General features: G+C 38.1%; 1 protein-coding gene across 1 annotated transcript in view; it reads right to left on the bottom strand.

Moving 5' to 3' along the window:
• The window catches only part of vps13c (vacuolar protein sorting 13 homolog C), a 624,410-nt gene that overhangs the window by 167,567 nt on the left and 430,333 nt on the right, over positions 1 to 26,510 (bottom strand). The window contains exons 42-50 of the mRNA XM_039771364.1: positions 20,893 to 21,040; positions 17,173 to 17,320; positions 14,025 to 14,146; positions 10,041 to 10,207; positions 9,476 to 9,723; positions 8,880 to 9,106; positions 8,643 to 8,735; positions 5,010 to 5,375; positions 1,580 to 1,669 (exon numbers count right to left, since the gene is read on the bottom strand). Coding sequence (XP_039627298.1) covers positions 1,580 to 1,669; positions 5,010 to 5,375; positions 8,643 to 8,735; positions 8,880 to 9,106; positions 9,476 to 9,723; positions 10,041 to 10,207; positions 14,025 to 14,146; positions 17,173 to 17,320; positions 20,893 to 21,040 — 1,609 coding nt within the window. The remainder of the gene's footprint in view (positions 1 to 1,579; positions 1,670 to 5,009; positions 5,376 to 8,642; positions 8,736 to 8,879; positions 9,107 to 9,475; positions 9,724 to 10,040; positions 10,208 to 14,024; positions 14,147 to 17,172; positions 17,321 to 20,892; positions 21,041 to 26,510) is intronic.

Raw genomic sequence — 26,510 nt, 5'->3', positions numbered from 1 at the left:
CCTGGGGCCCCTCCTCTTCATTATTTACCTCCTTCCACTCAGCAATACCTTTCGTAAATATAACATTAATTTTCATTGTTATGCTGATGACACCCAGATGCACTTCACTGGCAAACCTACCTTTTCCTTCCTACCCAGCTTGTTTATTGACTGCATAGCAGAAATTAAATCCTGGTTCTCCTCAAATTTTCTTAAATTAAACAGTAACAAAACTAAGGTTCCCCTCATTGGTACAAAATCAACATTATCCAAAAATGACAATTTTTTATTTGTTATTGATAATTCTTCCGTTTCCCCTTCCTCACAAGTCAAGAGTCTGGGTGTCATCTCTTTTCAGTCCCACATCAATAACATCTCCTGGTCTGCATATTTCTACCTGCATAACATTAATCATATTCACCCCTCCCTCACTCCCCCCACACCACTGCTATCCTTGTTCATAGCCTTATCACTTCTCGGCTGGATTATTGCAATTCCCACTTCTTTAATCTTTCTCGCAAATCCCTCTATAAATTTCAACTGGTCCAGAATTCAGGTGCCCACATCATTACTAGAACTCCTTCTATTCACCATATCACCTAGGCCTATGAATAAATAAAACATATTAATTATTATTATTATTAAGTATATATTAATTAGTGCAGTATTAGGTTTTAGCAGACTGCATCAAAGTGAGCAGTGTATAAAAAATATTTAATTATATAATAGTTCTTAGCAGAAAATGAGGCTTAAGGTAAATGAGAGGTTATTTTTTATTCATCTTATATATAAACGTCTACGCAGGGAAGTGTGTCTGTCTGTCTGCCCAGCCCTTGTAGTGCGAGGATACAGCATGAAACCCAAAGAGCCAGCAAAGCGGTCCCAAGTTAACAAGTCAGAAGAAGAAAGAAGTACAAGGCTACAGCATGAAGCTGAAAGAAATCGACTCTGTCGCCAAAGTGAAACCGCCGACGAATGACAAACTTGCTTAGCTGCTAATACACAAGCGAAGCAAGCACATCGGCAAAATGAAACCTCCAAGGAAAGAGAAACTCACTAGGCCAATGATAGACAAGGCGAGCCTGTCCACAAAACGAAACCGCCGACTCTGAATTTCAATTTTTTTTTCTGACCATTTCAACAGTTTCTAGGAGTCCAGGCTTTTTACAGCATTGCTTACAGAGCTAGTTTTATATAAAAGTGAAGACAGAATCTATTTGCCACGGGTATTTGTGAGTAATATTGTCATGCCTACTGGCAACAGTTAATTTCTTACTTATAAGTTCATAAGTTCAACCAACAAGAGACGTGTTACTACTCTCCTGAGCCATAATAAACTTATTTGTGGAATAGAAAACACAAATCAGCTACTTGATATAAATGTATGGTCCCAGCTCATGAATCTGAGGGGTTTGTTTGAAGTTTGTTTTAGTGAAAAGTTGGAACAGATTTAAATTTATGAAACTGCTTTACTAACATGCTAGATGTGTATCTAGACATAATAAAAATAGATGACACATGAAGTGCAAACTGTACAATTTAATTTACCATGATAATCAAAAAGTTTTTGATAAGCTTCCCAAAAGCTTTTCTTTCTCACCTCAAGCTTTAAATTCCATCGCTTTTTCCCACTGTCAATCCTTTCTATAAAAGGTTCCCACACTGCTCTGGATTCATTGTAATAATGAACCTACAATAAGAAACAAAAGTCATAAAAATTGCAAAAACATGTAAAATATAAAAGTCTATGAAAGACTGCAGCGCTGTTGATAAATATATTACAGAGGGCAAGATGTGAAAATTGAGTAAAAAAAGTATAATGATTAACACTCATACTAAAACATATTTTATAGTTCATATGAGTGTAATCCAAAATTCTCAAATTACCAAAGAAGCACCCATCCTTATGTATATTGATGTACCTAATCCTAGTGGCCCCATTAAAAACTTTCACACGGGACCCATACTGTCTAGTTACACCCCTGTAGCTAAGGTAAATTCACAATAATACTACAATTATTGCATGAGTAGTTTAAGAAATCAGTTGAACCTTCTAACTTAATTTTGTGTACTGTTAGATTTTTTTACTGTTAATTTCAAAATATTGCTGAAAACTTTTAAACAGAAATGCTTCCTAGGTTCTCTTTAAATACAATTTATATTGTTAGAAACTTAATATTGTAAATTTGGGTGTACCAACAAAAACACACAGGACAAAACAAAGCCAACAAGAGTGCAGTAAGAATTACACTCAAGAAAAATGCATGCATCAACAAATGAGAGCAATTAATTGGCTGCACTTTTAATCTTGGGCATTTGCTGTGAAGAAAAGTACACAAATTTAATTTTGTTGACATTTACAAAAATGGCAGATCCTTTGTACATTAAAATGTTGTTAGTTTTAAGGCTTGTGATGACATTCTTCTCTGTTTCAAAACAGCTTGCGAGTACAAGACAAATTCAAGTTGGGGAGCATGCACTGGAAGAGTGCGTTGCCGCACACACTACATGACGAAACAACTCGGGATCCCGGTTTGCAACCCCCCAGGCAGACAAGCGGTCCAGTCCCACCCTCCGTAAATGATTGTCTATCTGCTGCAGCCAGGTATTACGTGGGCAACCCTTTGGCCTGGTCCAGCCACTCGGGTCCCCAATAATGAGGATCTTACGAGCCGAATCACCCTCGGGAAAACACGCCACATGGCTGTAGTGCCATAACTGACGCTCCCTCACAATGCAGGTAATGTGTCTCATTCATAACTCCATGAGCAACCACTAAATTGACGCAAAGTCAAACCATTGGTACCCAAGGATTGTCTGGACAGACAGTACCAAAGAAGTTCAGTTTTCGTCTCAGGTCACTGGGTAGCGTCCATGTCTCGCAACCATATAGCAAAACAGGAAGCACCAGGACTCTAAAGACTTGGGCCTTCATCCTTTTGCATAGATACCGGGAGCACCACACACCCCTTTCCAGCGACCTCATGACCCCCCATGCTCTCCCAGTCCGTCTATAGACTTCATAGGAAGAGTCACCAGAGACTTGAATGTCACTGCCAAGGTAAGTAAACCTCTCAACAAGGTCAACACTCTCTCCGCAAACAGACACACTGCTAATGGCTGTGCCCAAGAGGTCATTAAAGGCCTGGATCTTGGGTTTTATCCAGGACACTCGCAAGTCCAAATACTCAGACTCCTCACTCAGTCTCTCACGCGCCCGATCAGAGCCTCCATTGACTCCACGAAGATCACAGCAAAATCAAGATCCGCGAATCTTTTTTCACCAACAGATGCCCCACAGCCGCTGGACGCCCACGAACTTGCCCAACACCCATTACATACAAGCATTGAACAGAGTAGGAGCAAGAATACACCCCTGACGAACCTCAGAATCAACTGGGAAAAACGCAGAGGTCCTGCCTCCACTCTGCACAGCACTCACAGTACCAGTGTACAGGCAGGCCATTATATCCAGCAACCTCGAGGGGATCCAGCGAACCCTCATGATGTCCCACAGGGCAGCTCGATAAACTGAGTTGAATGCTTTGCGAAAATCGACAAAGGCTGCAAAGAAATTCTGCCGATATTCGCGTTTGCACTCCATGAGAACCCTCAGTGCCAGAATGCGGTCAATGGCAGACTTCTTAGGCGTAAAACCAAATTGTTCCAGTCGCTGGTAGGTGAGCAAGTGATCACGGATCCTATTAAGGACGACCCTAGCAAGGACCTTACCCAGCACCATCCCCTTGTAGTTGCTGCAGTCCAGGCGATCACCCTTCACTTTCCAGATAGGGATGACAAGTCCCGTTTTCCAGTTAGTTGGGATGATGCCCCAAATGGAAGCAAGGATTACTTGAAATGCCAGGAGGGCAGCCTTGCCACTAGCCTGGAGAAGTTCACCCCAGATACCACAGATCCCTGCAGCCCCTAGCTGGTTCACCACCTGTGCAATCTCAGTGAGATTGGGTGATTCACAGCTAATTGGAGGATCAGCCGCAAGGACCGTGGACCCAGAGATATCCAACGTCCTAGCCGGAGGATCAGCTTTGAACAACTGCTCAAAGTATCCAGCCCAGCAGGTCACAACTGCAGTGTCATCCGTAAGAACCATTCCATAAGCTCCCCTGACTGGGACTCTCCGAGGAACAGATTCAGATCTGCGTAATGCTTTGATTCCTCTGTAAGCAGGATGTGGTTGCTACACCACAGATGGTGTGTCACTTGCTCACAGATTCCTCTAACAAATGTCTCTTTATCTGCCCTTAGATCCCTTCTTAGTTCCTGGTACAGACCAGAGTTGCCACTGAATCGTGCACTGCGACTCCTTTCGATGATATCTACCTTATGTGATACATTGTGAGTACGTTTAAACATAAATCCTGTCATATAACAAAAGGAAATGGGAAACATGATTTGTTGTTAGTATATTAATGTATTGTCTTTGTGTAAAGACTTGTGCAACCATTGTGTAATAATAAATGGCTAGAGTGCTGTGTGATTTAAAGTAGGAAAAGAGATAGAAAAAATGCCTGCTAGTAACTCCATTTTACTAGTGGTGTGTTAAATGTTTTGAGAGATAAAGAAGTTAATCTTTTTGTCCAATTAGTCATTAATTCACGTGTTGGTTGCTTTAAAAAAGAAAAAAAACATACTTCACTCTGCAAAGTATATACAGCATATGCCAGTAAGTATGGCTATTTTGCCATACTGTCCACTTTAACATGCAAATTAAAACGTGTCCATCTTTATCACTGTTAATACTGATATAAGGATGGGTACTCTTTTAGACCTGTGTGCATATGTCACAAAACCATTTGGTATCATTTGTAATGTTAAACTTAATTTGCTTGTAGAATACATTATTTATTCTGGTGTACCGTGTAGTTTAATATGGTAAATCAGTCAGAATAAAGTTAAAACAAAATATGGAAAAAGGTGAATAAATGCAAATGTGGAAAGGTAAAAACTATAAGCAGCCAAACAGAACTGAATGACATAAATGATAAAAAAAATATATATATATATCTTACCTCTAAAGTCATGTCTGTAGAAACATGAAGCTGTGATGTCCAGTTTTTAGCTGCTCCATTAAAGGAAGACTCAGCAAGCAGCAAAGGTGCAGTGCGATGCCCAAGACCCGACTCCAAGGTAACCTGAATAACCTTAATGTCAACAGAAAAGTTTTCACCTGAAGAAGAGGCTTCCAAATCAGTAAGTTGTTCTGTCACTTCTCTGGCTGTATCTACTCCAAGATACCAATAGTTGCACTTCTGAACATTTCTTTTGGCCCAGAGTGTACTGACATCACTTATGTTTTCTTGAGTGTCTTCAGATTTAGGCTGTGTTGACATAGCTGCCATGATTGTCATTAATGTATTAATAATGACAGGGGAGATCTAAGATGAACAGGAAATTTGAACAAAGTCAACTATGGAAAATATTTTTTTAAAGAGTTTAAGTATCCAATTTTAACAAAGCTACTATTTATGCATGACAGGACAATTTAATTATTCATTAATGCACAGATACTGAAACTTGATGCATGCATTATTTTTAATTTTCATTTACATCACATTTATAAGGAGCTGAAAGGAGTTTATCTTTACAACAGAGAACTTTAGGGTGAAATAAAACTGTACTGACACAACTGTTGGAATGAAAAATGCAATGTATTTTATTACTACACATGCTTGTTATTCGCCATCTGTTGGAATGGCTTGGACATAGCAGCCAGATGGATATACAGATAGACAAAGACATAGTCACTTATCCTCTTTTTAAGGTGGATACTGAAATTCCAGTCTGCCACAGAATGTCTATTTGGAAGAGATATTGCCGATGCAGGATAAGAACCTTGTTTTCATGGCATAATAATGAATTATTTGTAGGTTAAACTGTCACATCTTCCATACACTTGCCTTGCAGTTTGATTATCCTCCACCAAGTTTGATTCTTTCTTCACCCTCTTCTATTTCAGGTAATCGGTTTGGTTCAATCATCCCATTATGTGTTTGGTCATTAGTATTTGTGTGTGTTATCTTTGTTTAACCATGCACTTGCCTATTCATCTACAAAGTAATTAAGCTTTATCTAAAACGTCTATTATTTACTATGTTAATTCCTTAACTAAATAAATAAATTTCACTGTTACATTTAATTTTTTTTGAAAAATGAACATTTGTAAATTTGAAATATGTTCTTTTCTAATGACACACCAAATCATAATAGAAAAAATAACAATCAAAGACAACTTTTGTATTTACAGATTGCACAGATCTTTGCACATTGGAGTATTCGTTAAAGATTTTGACTTCAAACCCTGAGGTTGTGGATTCAAATGCTTCTACTGGCATGGTTTGATCACGAGCAAGTCACTTGACCTGCCTGTGTTCCAACTGGAAAACCAAAAGAAACTTAACCAATTGTATCATAAATGTTGCAAGTTGACTTGGATAAAGGTGTTATCCAAATAAGTAAAATGTAAATATGTAATATTTTATATGTAATATAAAACATTCATACATACACACACATATGCTGTATATACATGGAAACAAAGTGAGGGATTAAATATTCAGCTTCTGTTGCAAAGACTTAAAGTTTATCTTCTATAAAATCAATTAACTAATCATAATAACCTGGCATTCCCTAAAACACTTTTAAATTACTTTGAATAACATCTATTACTATTTCCAGTTTCAAAATAGTAAAGCACAAATATTGCACAAGAAAAAAGTAGCTGCAAAAATTAACTTTTCAAAATAAGACAATGCGGGATTTCTCTATACAATGATACATATTGACTGGCAATTTTCATTCTTTTTTCTTCTTTTTAATCTATACTGATACTTTAACATTCCATTCCAAAATGTTATTTCTTACTTCATCTGGTAATACTTCTTTATAAGCGTTCATCTTTTAAATTACATATTTTCTTAATATGTCAGCCAAATGATACACTGCAATCTTACATATTAATACACTATACACCATTGTGCATTAAATGATGGAATTGATGAAAGGCTGCAACTGTACTTTTAGAACACATACACTCTACTGCAACTAAAATTTTCAGCTTTCTGATAGAAGAGAGGTATGGTGACCCAGATACGTAGGTACATGCTGCTCAGACCACTCTTGCTTGTGATTAAAAAACTTGTTTGAAGTTGTTCTTGGTGAGAGGGTTTTTGGTTCCACAAAGAATATCTGAGTTTTGCCATCCACTAAGGTAAGATGACACAGCAAAACCGAGAATAACCAAGTTATGTGGCTAAAGATGAGGTTAGCAGCAGTGCTCGTGCTGAAAGGCGCAGCAAGAGAAAAGGAAAGATGCAGCAGAAAGTTTGACTTTTCTACTGAGAAGCAAACCCCCTAACGTACAACAATTGAGCCATCTAAGACATTTGCAGAGACCGAGAATGCAACCTTTTCCAATAATGGCAGCTGGGTAAGTGATCTGTTACGTGCCCCTATTAAAGATGAAGTGGAAGAACAGTCACAGACATAGTATATGTCTGTTGATATTCTATATATTGAAACACAAAGAACTGAAGGCTATTACAGATGTGCTGGTTGCTATTGATCAATGTAATAATACACAGAACTTAAAGAATAAAGATACTTTATAGGTTTCTATTACTGAATTGTACATAGTACATTGTTTTCTGATTGGCTGTCCAGTTGTGCCCTGCTTAACTGTGGTGTGATCCGGCATACTGTCCACCACGTTTGCTTCTTGCCTTTCACCCATTGGTCATAAAGACACTGTCACATATCACTGTATTTACATGCTTACATTCATATGTTTAAGGATGCTGCATAACTTCTTCACAGTGAGAGAGAGAGCGACAGAGACAGAAAGAGAATCCAGAATAGACCACCAGACTTTGTTTGCTGTAGAAAAGTATCTGTACTCACAATGCAGATGAGTCATTCTTTTCAGTACTGTGATTGCTATAATTAAAAGCACTAAAGTCATAGAAGACATTCTGGAGACACAACAATAATGTCCCGACACTAGAACACCTAATAACCCATGGGTGACAAGAACTGATGCTTATCATATTTTTACTGAAAAACACTTATAAATTGCCTGACAAATTACTGAAAAAACAAGAAATGGCAAGGCTGGATCTTTTGAGGTACAGGCATCCTGTAATTAGGCAGTTTCATTTTTTGCTTGGTCCAATATGCTCATCTCAAGGACCGATTAAGCCATTGGTAATACTGAGATTTTACCATTTCTGGATAAAGTGGAATATTCTCTGCTAGTGGTTTCTCTGAAGCTGCCATGGGTACTCAATATTGGTTAAAATAATTCTCAAATACTGCCAACGTTAGGAGGACATTTTGAGCCCAATCAGAAAACTGCCAGTGTCTTTACAGCGTGGGATAGTATTAAAGCCTTCATGAGAGGAATCCTTATGGGATTAACATGAAAACAAGGCTGCGGGAACTTGGTGCAGCGGAAAGGGTGCATAAAGCAAAGGTGGCTTATGTGGTAAATTCCTGTTCAGAAAATCAAGCCAAGAGGGTTCTTGCACCAGATATCTTTAAAAAATAGCATTAGATAAAGCTGAAAATAGTTTCTTCTTGAATAAACAGAATGTTTATTCCCAGTTAATCACTTCAATAAATTGATTATATCACTGTAGCAAACTGACCTTAATGATGACTTCTTCTACAGTAACAGCTGCACTTAGCGGCTTAGATGAAAAGAATTTTGTTTCTAAAGTTAAACAACATGGTTTTAATATCTAAAGAAAAAGAGAAAAAATATCAGCAGGAAAAATAACTGCACCTTTTTTTAAGCTTGTTTTCAAGAGATACTAGGATTATTTATAAAAAGCAACAAAAAATTCACAAATAACTTAAATATTTTGAATTAAATTATAACTTACTGTGGTGATAGCCTTATCACTCTCATTTCGAATGAAAGGACAAGCAAGCACTTGAAGATCCTTTAAAGTTGTTTTTACTGTCTGAGATCCTTCTCCACTGACCATTTCAAAATCACATGTGAATGACACAGACAGAGCAGGTGCATCTGCCTTCATCAGATTTGCCACAAATACAATCTCAGGGTCAGTAATTAGTGCTTTAACTTTTATGCTTGAACCTGACATGGCTGAAATTGCAAAGATGTAACTTAATGTTTATAAGTGAAATTAAATAAAAGAGAACACAGGTCTTTAAATTGTTTTTTTTTTTAAATTAAATTTGATTCATTAAATATGCATAATACAGAACCTACAGGCTCAGAAGTACACAAGTCCATTTACGTTAGTGTTACAGTTATTTAAATCTCATGAAACTGGCCTATATTTCGGATAAATAAGAACAACAAACATACATTAGTATACATTTCCTAATAAAATTTTTATTGCATCCCATTAACCATAACAAATCTAGTTTAACACAGTTTTTAAAAAGCACTATGCTAAAATGACCTTTTTCCTACAATTAATGGCAATTATAAAAGTCAAAAGTATCCAACCTGTTCCAGATGTTCCCTTAGCAGATGGAACCTGCTTCATTTGTAGCTGATTGGATTTATCTGGTACTGTCAGAGGACTCTGAGGAATTGCTTTAATGAAGAAATCAGCCACAGTCTGCAGAAATTCAATGCTGGCACAGACATATGGCTTTTGTAAAACTGCCAATAAAGAACTCTCTTTCTTGCTCTTAAAATACTTCATGTCAATCATGGCATTTGTCCCAATGTCTTTTTTCTTGTCAATCATCCTTTTTAAATAAAACAAACATAATCTGAACTATAAACTCAATTGCATGTTATGTGAAGCTACTTTTCAAAAGATTTTGTTAAGAAAGAATACATTATAAGATATAGTATAGGTTGGAGAGTACAAATTGTAAACTGTTTCCCACATTGTTTGTCTTCTCTGAAAAAAAACATTAGGAAGTGGTAACCCTCCTCTTCACAGGTAATTATAGCTAAATGTGACATTGAAAGCCTGAAAAAATGTGTTTCCAGACAATAAACAATCAGGCCAGACATTAATTAATTTTAGGCATCAATAGCAATAACTTTTGATACACACCTGGAAGTAACTTTCTGGATACCCAGCCTCATATCATCCAGAGTGCAGGACATTAGTTTTGCAGACAATTCCAAATAACCACTTTCTAACATTTTTCCAGACATAGTCATTAAACACAAACCAAACTCTGCAAGAAGCAGACTATCATGACGTTGACCAATCTGTAACTGAAAAAGAGGTTTAATAGCATATCAAAGGTTGTAGTATTATCATTTTTTAAATATATTTTGTAGAGGCAAATGGGAAAATTATTATATATATAATATATAATATATATATATATTATTATATATATATATATATATATATATAGTCACGAACGTGCGATTAGGAGGCAGTCAAAGAGTTTAAAGGTGAGTGAACTATCTCGAGATAAAAGAGACATCATGTGGTGCTTACCTGAATCTCTTCTTTCAACAGAAAAACAGAAGAAAAATAATCGCCTCCACTTCCGCGTATCAAAATGTTTGTGACAACGTCACTTCCGGTGATATTTAATGATGTCACTTCCGGCCCTCTCAGATTACTCCAATTCCGTCTCACCTTGATGACGTTGGTTCCGGTTCCGGTTCCTGTTTCCAACGTCACCTCCTGCCAACCATTTCCTGTCCCCATAATTCATTGCATATATAAACGCCATGTTTGTCTCAGTAAAATTGTCAAATGCACTTGGAAAAGACTTTGACTTTTGTCTGTATGACAATATATGGGGACAGTCCCCAAAACTTTATCTTGTTTTTGAAGATTTATTTTCCAAAGGGAAAACTTCCACAATATTATATATATATATATATATATATATATATATATATATATATATATATATATATATATAATAAGAATAATATGTACACCATGAATGGTAACTATTATATCAAATAGAAAGCTGAAAGTAACTTTGACTAGTGCTATAAACTTTGATAAATTGTGAGGGATTTATTCTCATTAGAAAAATGTAGATTTAAGAAGTAATTCAAATTCCACCTGAGATGTTATCATATTTCTGAATTGTATAAACATTTCAAAACTCAATAAATGTTATTTTCATTTAAAGTGCAATAAAAAGATTATTGCCTCATTTGATTTTCTGCATTGCAACTTCAATATGATTATTAAATATTACTAAAATAGATTAAATAAAAAGGACCAAGAGAGAACATAAAGCACAAAATGTGTACAATTAGGTCATATATTTGCTAAAAAAAGGGAAAAGGCAGTGTGAAAAACTACACTGGGATGCAAAAGTTTGGGCAACCTTATTAATAGTCATTATTTTCCTCTATAAATCGCTGGTTATTACGATAAAAAATGTCAGTTAAATATATCATATAGGAGACACACACAGTGATATTTGAGAAGTGAAATGAAGTTTATTGGATTTACAGAAAGTGTGCAATAATTGTTCAAACAAAATCAGGCAGGTGCATAAATTTGGGCACCACAAAAAAGAAATGAAATCAATATTTAGTAGATCTGCCTTTTGCAGAAATTACAGCCTCTAAACGCTTCCTGTAGGTTCCAATGAGAGTCTGAATTGTGGTTGAAGGTATTTTGGACCATTCCTCTTTACAAAACATCTCTAGTTCATTCAGGTTTGATGGCTTCCAAGCATGGACAGCTCTCTTTAACTCACACCACAGATTTTCAATTATATTCAGGTCTGGGGACTGAGATGGCCATTCCAGAACGTTGTACTTGTTCCTCTGCATGAATGCCTTAGTGGATTTTGAGCAGTGTTTCGGGTCGTTGTCTTGTTAAAAGATCCAGCCCGGCGCAGCTTCAGTTATGTCACTGATTTCTGGACATTGGTCTCTAGAATCTGCTGATACTGAGTGGAATCCATGCGTCCCTCAACTTTGACAAGATTCCCAGTCCCTGTACTGGCCACAAAGCCCCACAGCATGATGGAACCACCACCATATTTTACTGTAGGTAGCAGGTGTTTTTCTTGGAATGCTGTGTTCTTTTTCCTCCATGCATAACGCCCTTGTTATGCCCAAATAACTCAATTTTAGTTTCATAAGTCCACAGCACCTTATTCCAAAATGAAGCTGGCTTGTCCAAATGTGCTTGAGCATACCTCAAGCGGCTCTGTTTGTGCTGTGGGGAGAAAAGGCTTCTTCTGCATCACTCTCGCATACAGCATCTCCTTGTGTAAAGTGCGCAGAATGGTTGAACGATGCACAGTGACTCCTTCTGCTGCAAGATGATGTTGTAGGTCTTTGGTGCTGGTCATTGGGTTGACTCTGACTGTTCTCACCATTCGTCGCTTCTGTCTATCCAAAATCTTTCTTGGTCTGCCACTTCGAGCCTTAACTTGAACTGAGCCTGTGGTCTTCCATTTCCTCAATATGTTCCTAACTGTGGAAACAGACAGCTTAAATCTCTGGGACAGCTTTCTGTATCCTTCCCCTAAACCATGATGGTGAACAATCTTTGTCTTCATGGTCATTTGAGAGTTGTTTTGTGACCCCCATGTTGCTCCTCTTCAGAGAAAATTAAAGGAGGAGGGAAACTTCCAATTGACCCCCTTAAATACTCTTTCTCATTATAGGATTCACCTGTGTATGTAGGTCAGGGGTCACTGAGCTTACCAAGCCAATTTGAGTTCCAATAATTACTTCTAAAAGTTTTGGAATCAATAAAATGACAACAGTGCCCAAATGTATGCACCTGCCTGATTTTCTTTGAACAATTATTGCACACTTTCTGTAAATCCAATAAACTTCATTTCACTTCTCAAATATCACTGTGTGTGTCTCCTATATGATATATTTAACTGACATTTTTTATCGTAATAACCAACGATTTATAGAGGAAAATAATGACTATTAATAAGGTTGCCCAAACTTTTGCATCCCACTGTAATTGCCCCCTTGAATAAGCAATAAATATAGCCATGTTAATCCAGCAGCTATAACCAGGTCTCTCTGCATTTTTTCAGCTTAGTGACACTGGTTGTTTGAGGCCCTGCCCCAACATCACACTGGTATTTCGGTCTAAATATTGATTAGACAATTCTGAACATAAGGTATTACTGAATGTGTTGTCTAGTTGCTGATTCCCAAAAAGAATAAATGACAATATTGGTTTTCTGATAAGAGCCAACTGTAATCTGAAGTAAAGAGGGGCACAGCACAGAATGAGATAAAAAGGACAGAAAGTGATTTAAACACTGTTTTGTAAATTAGAACATCTGCAATCAATCATACTAATGTTACATCAGACGGTTGTGGCGAGCACCCTCTTCTACACGGTGGTGTGCTGGGGAGGCAGCACAAAGACGAGGGATGCCTCACGCATGGACAAACTGGTGAGGAAGGCAGGCTCTATTGTAGACATGGAGCTGGACAGTTTGACATCCATGTCAGAGCAATGGGCACTGAGCAGGCTCCTGTCAATAATGGAAAATCCACTGCATCCACTGAACAGGATCATCTCCAGACAGAGGAGCAGCTTCAGCGACAGACTGCTGTCACTGTCCTGCTCCACTGACAGACTGAGGAGATCATTCCTCCCCCACACTTTGCAACCCATACCAATTGCACTTGAGGGGGGGGCGGGGGGTGCAAACGTTAATATTATACAGAATTGACTGTCTGTTATACCTTCATTGTTATCACTCTTTAATTTAATATTGTTCTTTATCAGTATGCTGCTGCTGGAGTATGTGAATATCCCCTTGGGATTAATAAAGTATCTATCTATCTATCGATAATTCAGAATAAATCTAATCAATCTGAATATTTTGATCTACTTAATGCACCAACTAAAGATCAAATCCTTGCCTTTTGCATTTTTTGACACAGAGCAAATAATTTTCATTCCTTTAAATTTTTGGATATGTTAAATGTTTCATTTAATGCACAAAAGAAATACAACATTTTGCTTGTTACTTAAAGTAAGTAATAGGATATTTACTTGTATACAAATCAACACAATAAATCTGTAAAGTATAATAAAGAATAAAAAAACACTGCAAACCTCTGTTGGATGGCTATTGAGAAGGACAATGGAAAGTGATTCAAAGTTAAAACTGAACTTGAGGGTTTCAGTCTCTTTTATTAATTGCTCAGCTGATTCTGCATTTTCTATTTCTATCAAATCTGAAAAAGGAAAAAAGTGAGGTTTAGCACAAAATATTCCTTAATTAAGTCAAAGATACATGCTTCAAGATCCCAGTTCTACATTCACATAAACTATAAACTAGAATAAAGTGATCTGAAACAGGTTTGGAAAAATGCATTGACAATAATTATCTAATGACTTATGAATAAAAAGAGAAAAAATGTAACACTCCTCTTTCCCATGTATTTCCTTTGAGCTAAAGTCAACTAACTGTAGGCAGCATGGTGATGCAGTGGTAAGTCTATTGCCTTGTAGTAGGGAAACTGGGATTCACATCACAGCTGCTCTGTGTATTGAGCTTGCATGTTCTCAACAAAACTGCAGATGGGAGAACTTCTTGATCTTTCTGCGGTGGTGGATGGGGGGATGGGATAACAGGCTGCTTATTGCTTGTGCTGATCAACACATTTGCAAAACAAAAGACATTGATGGAGAGGTGAGAAGGAATTTAAAGTGGTCCGGGACTATGAGTTTTTCGTAGGCTTCAGAAATTCTAGTGTTAATCAGAAATTCACACCTACTATCTTGCAAGGTAAGCATTGTTTCCAAGTTTCCACGGAGGAGTGAAATCCATAAACACAGTGATCCCTCGCTATATCGCACTTCGACTTTCACGGCTTCACTCCATCGTGGATTTTAAATGTAAGCATATCTAAATATATATCACGGATTTTTCGCTGGTTCGCGGATTTCTGCGGACAATGGGTCTTTTAATTTATGGTACATGCTTCCTCAGTTTGTTTGCCCAGTTGACCCAATCAGAGCATGTATTACATATTAACTAAAACTCCTCAATGATATACGATATGCTTCCCGCACGGTGCTTGATTGTTTGCTTTTCTCTGTCTCTCTCACACTCTGACATTCTCTGCGTCTGACGGAGGGGGTGTGAGCAGAGGGGCTGTTTGCCTAGAGGATACGGACACTCCTCTAAAAAATGCCGCTTTATCGCGGTGCTTGGGTATACTTAAAAGCCCAAAAGCAAGTATTGATTTTTTGATTGTTTGCTTTTCTCTCGCGCTCTCTCTCTCTGACATTCTTTGCTCCTGACACGCATTCCTTTGAAGAGAAGATATATTTGCATTCTTTTAATTGTGAGAAAGAACTGTCATCTCTGTCTTGTCATGGAGCACAGTTTAAACTTTTGATTAAAGGGTGTTATTTCATGTCTAGAGGGCTCTAATAATGTTAACAGTGTGGGAGAGTTTATAAGGGCTTAAAATATATAAAAATAACCATACAAACATATGGCTTCTACTTTGCAGGTATGCAAACCCGGCGATCGAGGAGGGATTACTGTAATATTGAAATCTATATATACTACTGTACAGTTTATCCGTAGGGGTTACGTTTCTGAAAAATCCCATGGAATAAACCTTGGATAATGGAAAAACCATTGCTCCAATGGGATAAATCGGGTTTGGATCTGACGGGACAACGGCTCATGAGTGGCGAGAGAGTCAGGTGGATGTACTGGCCCTCTGCTGTTGCCCATCAAAACTCAATAATTATCCATCTGCACATTCACCTATGGAAAACTTCTAATGACTGCTACCTCCTCTATAGTTTAATCATGTTTTCTAGGGCAGTGCAAAGGGCCATTACAGTGATCCATCCTCGATCGTGGGGGTTGCGTTCCAGAACCCCCCACAAAAGGTGAAAATCCGCAAAGTAAAAACCATAAGTTTATATTGTTATTTTTATATTTTCATACTTGGGTCACAGATTTGCACAGAAACACAGGAGATTGTAGAGACAGGGACTTTAAAACACTGCAAACAAACATTTGTCTCTTTTACAAAAGTTTAAACTATGCTCCATGACAAGACAGAGATGACAGTTCTGTCTCACAATTAAAAGAATGCAAACATATCTTCTAATTCAAAGGAGTGCATGTCAGGAGCAGAGAATGTCAGAGAGAGAGAGACAGACAGAGAGAGAAAAGCAAACAATCAAAAATCAATAGGGCTGTTCGGGCTTTTAAGTATGCGAAGCACTGCCTGACAAAGCAGCCGCAAGCAAGGGAGAAATGTGAGGGTAGTCTTTCATGATTTTTTTTAGAGGAGCGTCCGTATCCTCTAGGCCAGTGTGCAAACAGTCCCTCTGCTCACACCCCCTCCTTCAGGAGCAGAAAATGTCAGAGAGAGAGAGAGAGGGAAAAGCAAACAATCAAAAATCAATAGGTGCTATTCAGGCTTTTAAGTATGCGAAGCACCACGCAAGAAGCATATCATATATCATTGAGCAGTTTTATTTAATACATAATACGTGTTCTGATTGGGTAGCTTCTCAGCCATCTGCCAATAGCGTCCCTTGTATGAAATCATACCAACTGAGAAAGCATGTACCATAAATTAAAAGACCCATTGTCTGCAGAAATCCACGAACCAGCGAAAAATCTGTGATATATATTTAGATATGCTTACATATAAAATCCGCGATGGAGTGAAGCCTGTTAAAGTCAAAGCGAGATATAGCGAGGGATTACTGTAGTTTCTATGTCAGGGTCATTCTGAGGGCCTCACTAAACCACCCAATCATTAGTAGTGACGGGTGGAATGTAAGAAGTTCCAGTGGCTTATTCAGAGTGAGGTTACATCATGCACTTGCTGGGAATATATTGTTCAGTGGGAACAAGTTCAAGTGCTACCCCATCATGAATGGAGTTCAACAGCTTACCCAAGCCTTTTGGCACTGGGTAGACACACGTTGATCAAATCAGTGCAGTACACATGCAGATCCTGGAGATCCAAGGGCATTACAGATCTGTTATTGCTGCTGTGTGATAGGGCTATTAGAATTTTTTCTACTGTGAATAGGCACAAGATAGACTGTGGTTGTGGTGAAATGGGTTACTCTTTTGTAGACATGGATAAGCGAATCCATGGGAAATGGACCTGTAGATAGTAAGGTTTTACTTTATGTTTGGACAAAGAAACAGTATGCATTAAATTCTGTTACATACAAATAACTACTTGAGAGACAATCTTAAAAATAATCCTACCTTTAGGCATAGCCAACACTTTTTGAGCTCTTTGTGCTTGTGAAGAGGTTAAAACAGTCTCCTTAGTTTCTTGTTGAGATGTTCCTTCAGATATATTTTCCAAAAATATTTTCAAAAGAAGAGCAAGGTCATCTTGACTTATAATAACCTGTAATCATAATCAATAATATTTTAAAATATATTGCATGTACAATAAAAATGTTAAAAAAATGGTATTGACTCAGATGATAGTGTTTATTAAGACAGGCAAGCTGATAAAAAGTGAAGATATAAAAAGAGACAGGTATGCATTTGGTTTCTTGGTTGAAAACTTTCTAGAAAACTCTTTGACCAAGACTCTACGCCTGTATAAGTACTGATGAAGCTAAAGGAGAGAAAGGCCCTATAGGAACCAAAAGACAGGCTAAAAGAAACATGACCTGCTTAGAATAGAATACTTCCCAGTCTTAAGTAGAAAAGGAAAACTAGCAACAATTCAACCCAGCCACAGGGGATGCACAAACCACTGTTTCTTCATGCCTGTCCCAAACCCGGATAAATGGGGAGGGTTAAGTCAAGAAGGGCATCCTGTGTAAAATTTTACCAAATCAATATGCAGACAACAATACAAATTTCCATACTGGATCAGTCGAGCCCCAGGTTAACAATGACCGCCACCAGTACTGTTAGCCAACAAGGTGCTGGTGGGAATTGGGCTACTGTTGGCCGAATAAGGAGAAGAAGAGTGGGGAGACATGTCTGGAGGCAGGAGTAGAGGAGGAAGGTAAAGAGAGTGGAACTGAGGGTAGGAACTTTGAATGTTGGCAGTATGACTGGTAAGGGGAGAGAGTTAGCAGATATGATGGAGACAAGGAAGGTTAATATATTGTGTATGCAAGAGACCAAATGGAAGGGGAGGAAGGCTGGGTGGATGGGAGGTGGATTCAAATTGTTCTATCATGGTGTGGATATGAGGAGAAATGGGGTAGGGGTTATTCTGAAGTAACAGTATGTCAAGAGTGTTTTGGAGGTGAAAAGAGTGTCAGACAGAGTAATGATTATGAAGCTGGAAATTGGAGGTGTGATGATGAATGTTGTTAGTGCATATGCTCCACAAGTTGGGTGTGCGATGGATGAGAAAGAAGATTTTTGGAGTGAGATGGATTAAGTGATGAACAGTGCACCCAAGGGACAGAAAGTGGTGATTGGAGTGGATTTCAATGGACATGCTGGTGAAGGGAACAGAGGAGACGAGGAGGTGATGGGTAGGTATGGTGTCAAGGAGAGGAATGAAGAAGGTCAGATGATAGTGGAATTTTCCAAAAAGAATGGACATGCCTATGGTGAATATGTACTGTATTTTAAGAAGAGGGAGGAACATTGGGTGACGTACAAGAGTGGAAGAAGATGCACACAGGTAGATTAAATCCTATGCAGAAGAGTCAATCTCAAGGAGATTGAAGACTGCAAAGTGGTGGCAGGGAAAAGTGTAGTTAAGCAGCACAGGACGGTGGTCTATAGGATGACGTTAGAGATCAAGAAGAGGAAGAGAGTGAGGGCAGAGTCAATGATCAAATGGTGGAAGTTGAAAAAGGAACAATGCAAGGTTGAGTTTAGGGAGGTGGTGAGACAGGCACTGGGTGGCAGTGAAGAGTTACCAGACAGTCGGGCAACTACAGCAGATGTAGTAAAGTTGACAGCAAAAAGGGTGCTTAGTGCGACATCTGGAAACCTGGTGGTGGAATGGGGAAGTACAGTAGAGTATGTAGAGGAAGAGGATGGCAAAAAAGAAGTGGGATAGTCAGAGATGCAGAAAGTAGACAAGAGTACAAGGAAATGAGGGGCAAGGTGAAAAGAGAGGTGGTGAATGCTAAAGAAAAGACACTAAGGAGGGAGAAAAGAACCTGTACCGATTGGCTAGACAGAGGGACTGAGCTGGGAAAGATGTGCAGGAGGTTAGGGTGTTAAAGGATAAAGAAGAAAATATACTCACAAGCGAGGAGAGTGTGTTGAGCAGATGGAAAGAGTACTTTGAGAGTATGATGAATGAAGAGAACGAGAGAGACAGAAGGTTAGATGATGTGGAGAAAGTGAATCAGGAAGTAAAGCGGATTAGCTGAAGGAAGTAAAGACAGCTATGAAGAGGATGAAAAATGGAAAGGCCGTTGGTCCAGATAACATACCAGTGGAAGCATGGAGGTGTTTAGGAGAGATGGCAGTGGAGTTTTTAACCAGATTTTTAATGGAATGAAGTGAGAGGATGCCTGAGGAGTGGAGAAGAAGTGTATTGGTGCCGATATTTAAGAATGAAGGGGGATGTGCAGGACTGCAGTAACTACAGGGGAATAAAATTGATGAGCCACAGTATGAAGTTATGGGAAAGAGTAGTGGAAGCTAGGTTAAGTAGTGAGGTGATGATTAGTGAGCAGCAGTATGGTTTCATGCCAAGAAAGAGCACCACAGATGCAATGTAATGCAGAATCAAATCAGCAAAGAGAAACACAATAAACATAAGGCAATCAAAGTGTAATTACGGCCTGCATTTTCAAAACCCTGCTTTCCCCCATCCATGCTAGATTGTCAAAAAAATCTCAGTTTTCAAGGATTAAAAACACTGCTTAGTGTGGAGAAAAGGCATAAATGGAGCCTAAAGCCTGTGTTTTAAATCTAAAACACAGTAATGTGGACATAGCTTTGTTTTGCATTAGCAATGTACAATTTTTGGTTGAAAATTCATATGATGTTTCTGAAAAATTAAATGTATTGCTTAAATCTTATCCAAAATAAAAAAGTATTATTATTTAAGTGAGCACAACATTAATTTAATTTCTTCTTTCTTTTTTTTTTTTTTTTTAGCATTCTGATGTTGGGTTTGGAAGTCAGTTGCCAGGATTTGGATTGCTTGTTTTTTTTTTTTTTCTTCTTCTCTCTTTTGTTTCCACTTGGCCTTTGACTAATTCATGTAGTACTGCTGTTTTATATTATCACGGTGACAAACTTTAACAGCTTGTAAACGGGAACTCAACCTAGAGCTAGAAATAGAATGCTATAAATTTTAAAGATTGCTGTGACATTTTAGAGGGCAAAAGCTATTGAAAAAAGGAATACATTTAAAACATAAAATGTTTCACTATTACATTTATGTCAGTAAGTGTAAGCCCTCACAGGAATATGAAATACACAAAACTATTACTGCTGTTGTATAGTACAACAACAGTACACTTGACAGTTGGTTGCCAAACAAAAATGTACCTTGGTCAATACCTTTGCCTGTGGGATAATGTTACCTAGGTTAAGATAAGTGGGTGAAAAAATGAACTGATATATTTGCTACCTTACTAATTTCCACTATTATTTTTTGACACTGACAGTTTTTACATCATCAATTGAATTCTAAGTTACCTCATTTATTCAATGAACAAAGTTATCCAACATCCAATACAAATGGTGCATTGTGAAAAAGTAATTGCCTCCTTTCACTTAAAATCTGGTTTCAGCCCTTTAGCTGCAATGACTGCAACTAAACACTACCTTTAATTCTGACTGCATTAATTCAGAATCATTAGTAGGTTTCAAACATGAACTACATGAAAACATTGAACAGAATTTGTAATAAGAGAAAATCAGGAAGAAGCGCATATGTTTTTACCATACTGTAACTTATATAGAGTATGTTAAATTTGTGCAGCCTTACCTCTGATGCATCTAACACATTAAAATTACATATACAAGTACATTTACCTTTAAAGGTTTAAGATCTACACTTATTTCCATAGAAGGGATTGCATGATACCAGGATGCAGAAAGGTTTCTCTTAACGGACAGAATCATGTTCACTGGTTCCAATAACTCAATGTTAGGATGAGTAGAATTTTCTCTCATTAATAATCTGCACAAAAAATTAAAGAAATTCCAAGGTAAAAACTTTACAACTATGAAAATTTATAAAAGCACACACCTCATATTTGCTAAGACAACTACGAAATGCAACCAAGATCAATCGATTTGTAAATAATAAATAACTTAAAACTGTTTAGGCAAAGAAAAAAATTACAGTTAACACTATAATCAATTATTATAAGTCACATGTTTACAGAATGAAGTGTATTTAGATTTCATAGTTAGTAGTGTACTTAAATCTGTGCCCAAAATTACTTACTGCAACGGTCATGATATTCTCATTACATCAAAAAACATAATTCATATGAAATCTAATTAATAATAACATAAGTTATTACATAAACAGTGTAGACAGAAGTGAAATGAATAATTACTATGTTACTATGATATGTGAAACTAGTCACTCTAATAAATTTAGAAGTGGTCAGCTTTTGTACATAATGTACATATAAAGAATGTGTGTTGAGATATGATATTCTAAAAGCCTGCACTGCTACAGAAACAGAAATACTGTATTTTAACTGAATCCAGCAGCTTACTCACTATGCACCTGGTCAGAACCTAAACGCAGTCAACTTCAGAAAAGCTGAAGCCTAACTGATTATTGCAGTAGTAGACAGCAGGGAGCTATCCTAAAATAGAGCAGGGTTGCTTAGGAGATGAATGGCATATAAATATTTGTTGCCAATATACAGAATGTAATTGTGTTATTATGGAATTACACTACTGCCACTATACTGAGGAGAAATGAAAGTACAAATTTTATTGTACACACGACAATGAAGTTAAAATTAAACTTGAAATAAAATCTAGCATTTCAATGACATTAAGGAAATATTTGGGAAAAACACCTTTAGCGGAATATATAAATATATAAGACAATTAAAATAAAAGATTGTGACCGTAAAAGATTTTTCTAGTTACACTGGAATTTAGGATGCTACACAAAACTGACAAACAAATAAAAGAAGAATGCATTGTTCTGATTAATTTTTTACCATGTTGAATGCTAAACTGAACTGCATGCAAGAGGATAAACCTTTTTAACAGTAAAGAGGAAAAATGTGGAAAGAAGTTACAACAAATTCTGTTGTATTCATAATGTACCTTATTATAAGGAGTGTACGAGCCAAACACAGAAATCTTATAACCCAGTGAATCTCAAGTTAAATACTGGGGGTATGACTGTGACTGCAGGTTTTTATTCCACCCAATTTCACAATAAGAGATTCATTCTTACTTTTAAGTAATCTCATTTAGCAATCTCTTTTGTTTAGTTAATTGGTCTTTTGTATTCTGTTACTCTACAAAATTCACACATATCTATATTCTTGAAATAGCTTTAAAATCTTAAATTAATTTTGCTATTTTCCTTTTAGTTTATTATTTTCTGTAGAAATAACTATATTAATTGTATACAGGTGGTAAAATAAGTGACAGGCAGTGCAAAAAATACTATGGTGGTAATCGGTGCCAATATTATTTTATATAATAATTTAAAAGAATCCAGTTCAGTAAATGTTTATTGAGCAAAAAAGTTCAGTATTGTTTACATTTGCATCATTTCTGCTTGTCAAAAAGTGACTCAAAGAAAACCCCTGCTTGAAAATAGTATATATACTAACACACACACGCATGCACACACAGATCGGCCATAATATTAAAACAACCTGCCTAATATTGTGTATGTACCACCCGTTATGCTTCCAAAACAGCTCTGTCCTGCCAAATAATTGACTTTAAAAAGCCGCTGAAAGTGACCTGTGGTATCCGGCACCAAGCCAGTTAGCTCCAGTAAATTGCAAGTTGGTGCCCTGAATGGATCAGATTTGTTTTTTCAGCACATCCCACAGACACTCAATCAAATTGATTATATACACATATACACATACACACACACACACACACACACACAGTGCATCCGGAAAGTATTCACAGCACATCACTTTTTCCACATTTTGTTATGTTACAGCCTTATTCCAAAATGGATTAAATTCATTTTTTTCCTCAGAATTAAACACACAACACCCCATAATGACAATGTGAAAAAAGTTTATTTGAGGTTTTTGCAAATTTATTAAAAATAAAAAAACGGAGAAATCACATGTACATAAGTATTCACAGCCTTTGCTCAATACTTTGTCAATGCACCTTTGGAAGCAATTACAGCCTCAAGGAACACTTTTTAATCAGAGTATAGCATAAAGTCAATGAAACTTATGGGATATTAATCTGGTCAGTTAAGTAGCAGAGGGGGTTGTTAATCAGTTTCAGCTGCTGTGGTGTTAATGAAATTAACAACAGATGCACTAGAGGGGCAACAATGAGATGACCCCCAAAACAGGAATGGTTTAACAGGTGGAGGCCACTGACATTTTTCCCTCCTCATCTTTTCTGACTGTTTCTTCACTAGTTTTGCATTTGGCTACAGTCAGTGTCACTACTGGTAGCATGAGGCGATACCTGGACCCTACAGAGGTTGCACAGGTAGTCCAACTTCTCCAGGATGGCACATCAATACGTGTCATTGCCAGAAGGTTTGCTGTGTCTCCCTGCACAGTCTCAAGAGCATGGAGGAGATTCTAGGAGACAAGCAGTTACTCTAGGAGAGCTGAAGAGGGCCATAGAAGGTCCATAACCCATCAGCAGGACCAGTATCTGCTCATTTGGGCAAGGAGGAACAGGATGAGCATTGCCAGAGCCCTACAAAATGACCTCCAGCAGGCCACTGGTGTGAATGTCTCTGACCAAACAACCAGAAAGACTTCATGAGGGTGACCCAAGGGCCCCATGTCCTCTAATGGGCCCTGAGCTCACTGCCCAGCAGCATGCAGCTCGATTGGCATTCGCCATAGAATACCAGAATTGGCAGATGCACCACTGGTGCCCTGTGCTTTTTACAGATGAGAGCAGGTTCACCCTGAGCACGTGGCTGAAGTGAAAGGGTCTGGAGAAGCCATGGAGAACATTATCCTGCCTGTAACATCATTCAGCATGAGCAGTTTGGTGGTGGGTTAATGATTGTCTGGGGAGGCATATCCATGGAGGGTCACACAGACCGCTACAGGCTTGACAAAGGCACCTTGGCTGCCATTAGGTATCAGGATGAAATCCTTGGACCCATTGTCAGACCCTATGCTGGTACAGTGGCTCCTGGTGCACGACAATTTCTGGCCTCATGTGATGAGAGTATGCAGGCAGTTCCTGGAGGATAAAGGAATTGATACCATTGACTGGCCACCACACTTTCCTGACCTAAATCCAATAGAAAACCTCTGGGACATTATGTTTTGGTCCATCCAATGCCACCAGGTTGCACCTCAGACTGTCCAGGAGCTCAGTGATCCCCTGGTCCAGATCTGGGAGGAGATCCCCCACAACACCATCTGTCATCTCATTAGAAGCATGCACCGATGTTGTAGAACACAGGGGCCATACAAAGTGCTGTGTACAATTTTGAGTTGCTGCAATTAAATTTTGGCAAAATGGACTAGCCTGCCTCATCATTTTTTCACTCTGATTTTTGGGGCGTCTTTGAATTCAGGGCTCTGTAGGTTGATCATTTTCATTTCCATCAAACGATTTGGTATCCTTTCGTTCCTAACACATTACCCAGTCTATATCGGTATAGATATCCAGGAGGATTTCTTTTTCCCATTGAGATCTGATGTGTTTTCAAAGTGTTCCTTTAATTTTTTTGAGCAGTTTATATATACACACTAGCAAAATACCTGCGCTTCGCAGCGATGAAGAACTGCCTTAAAATTTTTATTAAGAAAAAAAATTAAACCTTTTTAAACTGAGGGAAAATATACCAATAATTATTTGTTAAGAATCCCTTTGTATACCACATTGTGAGTTCAGCCCTCCGGTTGTAATATGACCAAGCTGTGCGCTGAGCTTACTCTTGAGCATGCAACGTACAGTTGGCCATGTGAACAGTAATCTTGTTTCAGATCTCACAGCTTGGATTGCTGTTGTCATAATCGGTTTGAGATTCATGGTTTGTTTCAATTATGACAGTATTTGCAGGACTTGTGTTGAAGTGACATTCGGCATCTGTCAAGCGTTGTAAGCATACAACCGGTTTCATCGATAACTTCACATCCACCTTTTGAGAGTTTAAACATTCATGAACATCAAAGTGTCCACTACTGAAATTGTCACCTGTGAATCTAAGATGTTTAAGAGGCACTGGCGGTTGCTGAAAGGTGTAAAATATTTGCCCATTTCGGTACACTTGAAAGCGACAACCGAACAGTTCAGCAGCAGTCATCAACTCACATGCAGAACCATAGGTGAAGGGCTTAAGCATTTCACTCTTCTAGTGCTCCTGTGTAATATAACTATCTCCTGTACCGTCATCAGTCCACACCTTGAACCTGTCCCAGTCATTCAATACATAAGACACAATGTTCCTCCGGATATCAAGAGTGAGCCTGATATGGCCGTGCAATATGTAACAAAAAGAATGGAAAAGGTAGGTGCCATCTCCGGGCATGGAAACCACTCGGTAAGTGGCAGTTCTTTGATTGATGGTGATCACCTCGATAGACATATTAATGGAGGTACGGTTGGAATGATAAAGGAAATGGGTACCTGAACAACGTAAAGTAAGTGTAAAACACCTACACAATAGCTATAATCTTAATAAACAAACAATAAAACAGTGGAGAAGCCGTGGATTAAATAAAAAGGTTGTAGTTATCAGCAGGGAGATGTGAATCCTGTGGCGAAGTAAGGAAGGGAATGTAGAGACTGGACCGACGGACGGCCTAATATAGGCAGGCAGCCAACAACGTGGGAGGCGTTGGGATGGGGGACCCAACGCCGCCTCACATGGTGACCGAGCTGCAGGCTATGGACGTATATATGTACGTAAGTAGGATTCAGTTAGCATTGGAACACGCGTGCCAAATTTCTTGAAGATGGGCCCATATGTAACAAAGTTACACCGTTGAAAAGTTCAATATGGTGGCCGACAGTGGCATCATACCACCGAAATAAGTGCGTACATTGGTTTTGGTTAGCGCAGGGAAGCCACCTACCAAATTTCATGAAGATGGGGCCATAAATAAGAAAGTTCAACATGGCAAACGTTGTCAACCGTTATGACCGTTACGCATAGCATTTCGAAATGAAACCTGCTTAACTTTTGTAAGTAAGCTGTAAGGAATGAGCCTGCCAAATTTCAGCTTTCTACCTACATGGGAAGTTGGAGAATTAGTGACGTTGGAAAGTTCAATATGGCGGCCAACAGTGGCGTCATACCATCGAGATAAGTACGTACATCGGTTTCGATTAGCGCAGGGAAGCTGCCGCCTACCAAATTTCGTGAAGATGGGGCCATAAATAAGAAAGTTCAACATGGCGGACGTTGTCAACCATTATCGACCGTTATGACCATTACGTGTATAATTTCGAAACGAAACCTGCTTAACTTTTGTAAGTAAGCTGTA

Source organism: Polypterus senegalus, chromosome 12 (genome assembly GCF_016835505.1).
Source record: "Polypterus senegalus isolate Bchr_013 chromosome 12, ASM1683550v1, whole genome shotgun sequence".
NCBI classification, from domain to species: Eukaryota; Metazoa; Chordata; class Cladistia; order Polypteriformes; family Polypteridae; genus Polypterus; species Polypterus senegalus.
Note: the sequence above shows the minus strand (reverse complement) of the source record. Positions and strands in the feature narration are given on the sequence as shown.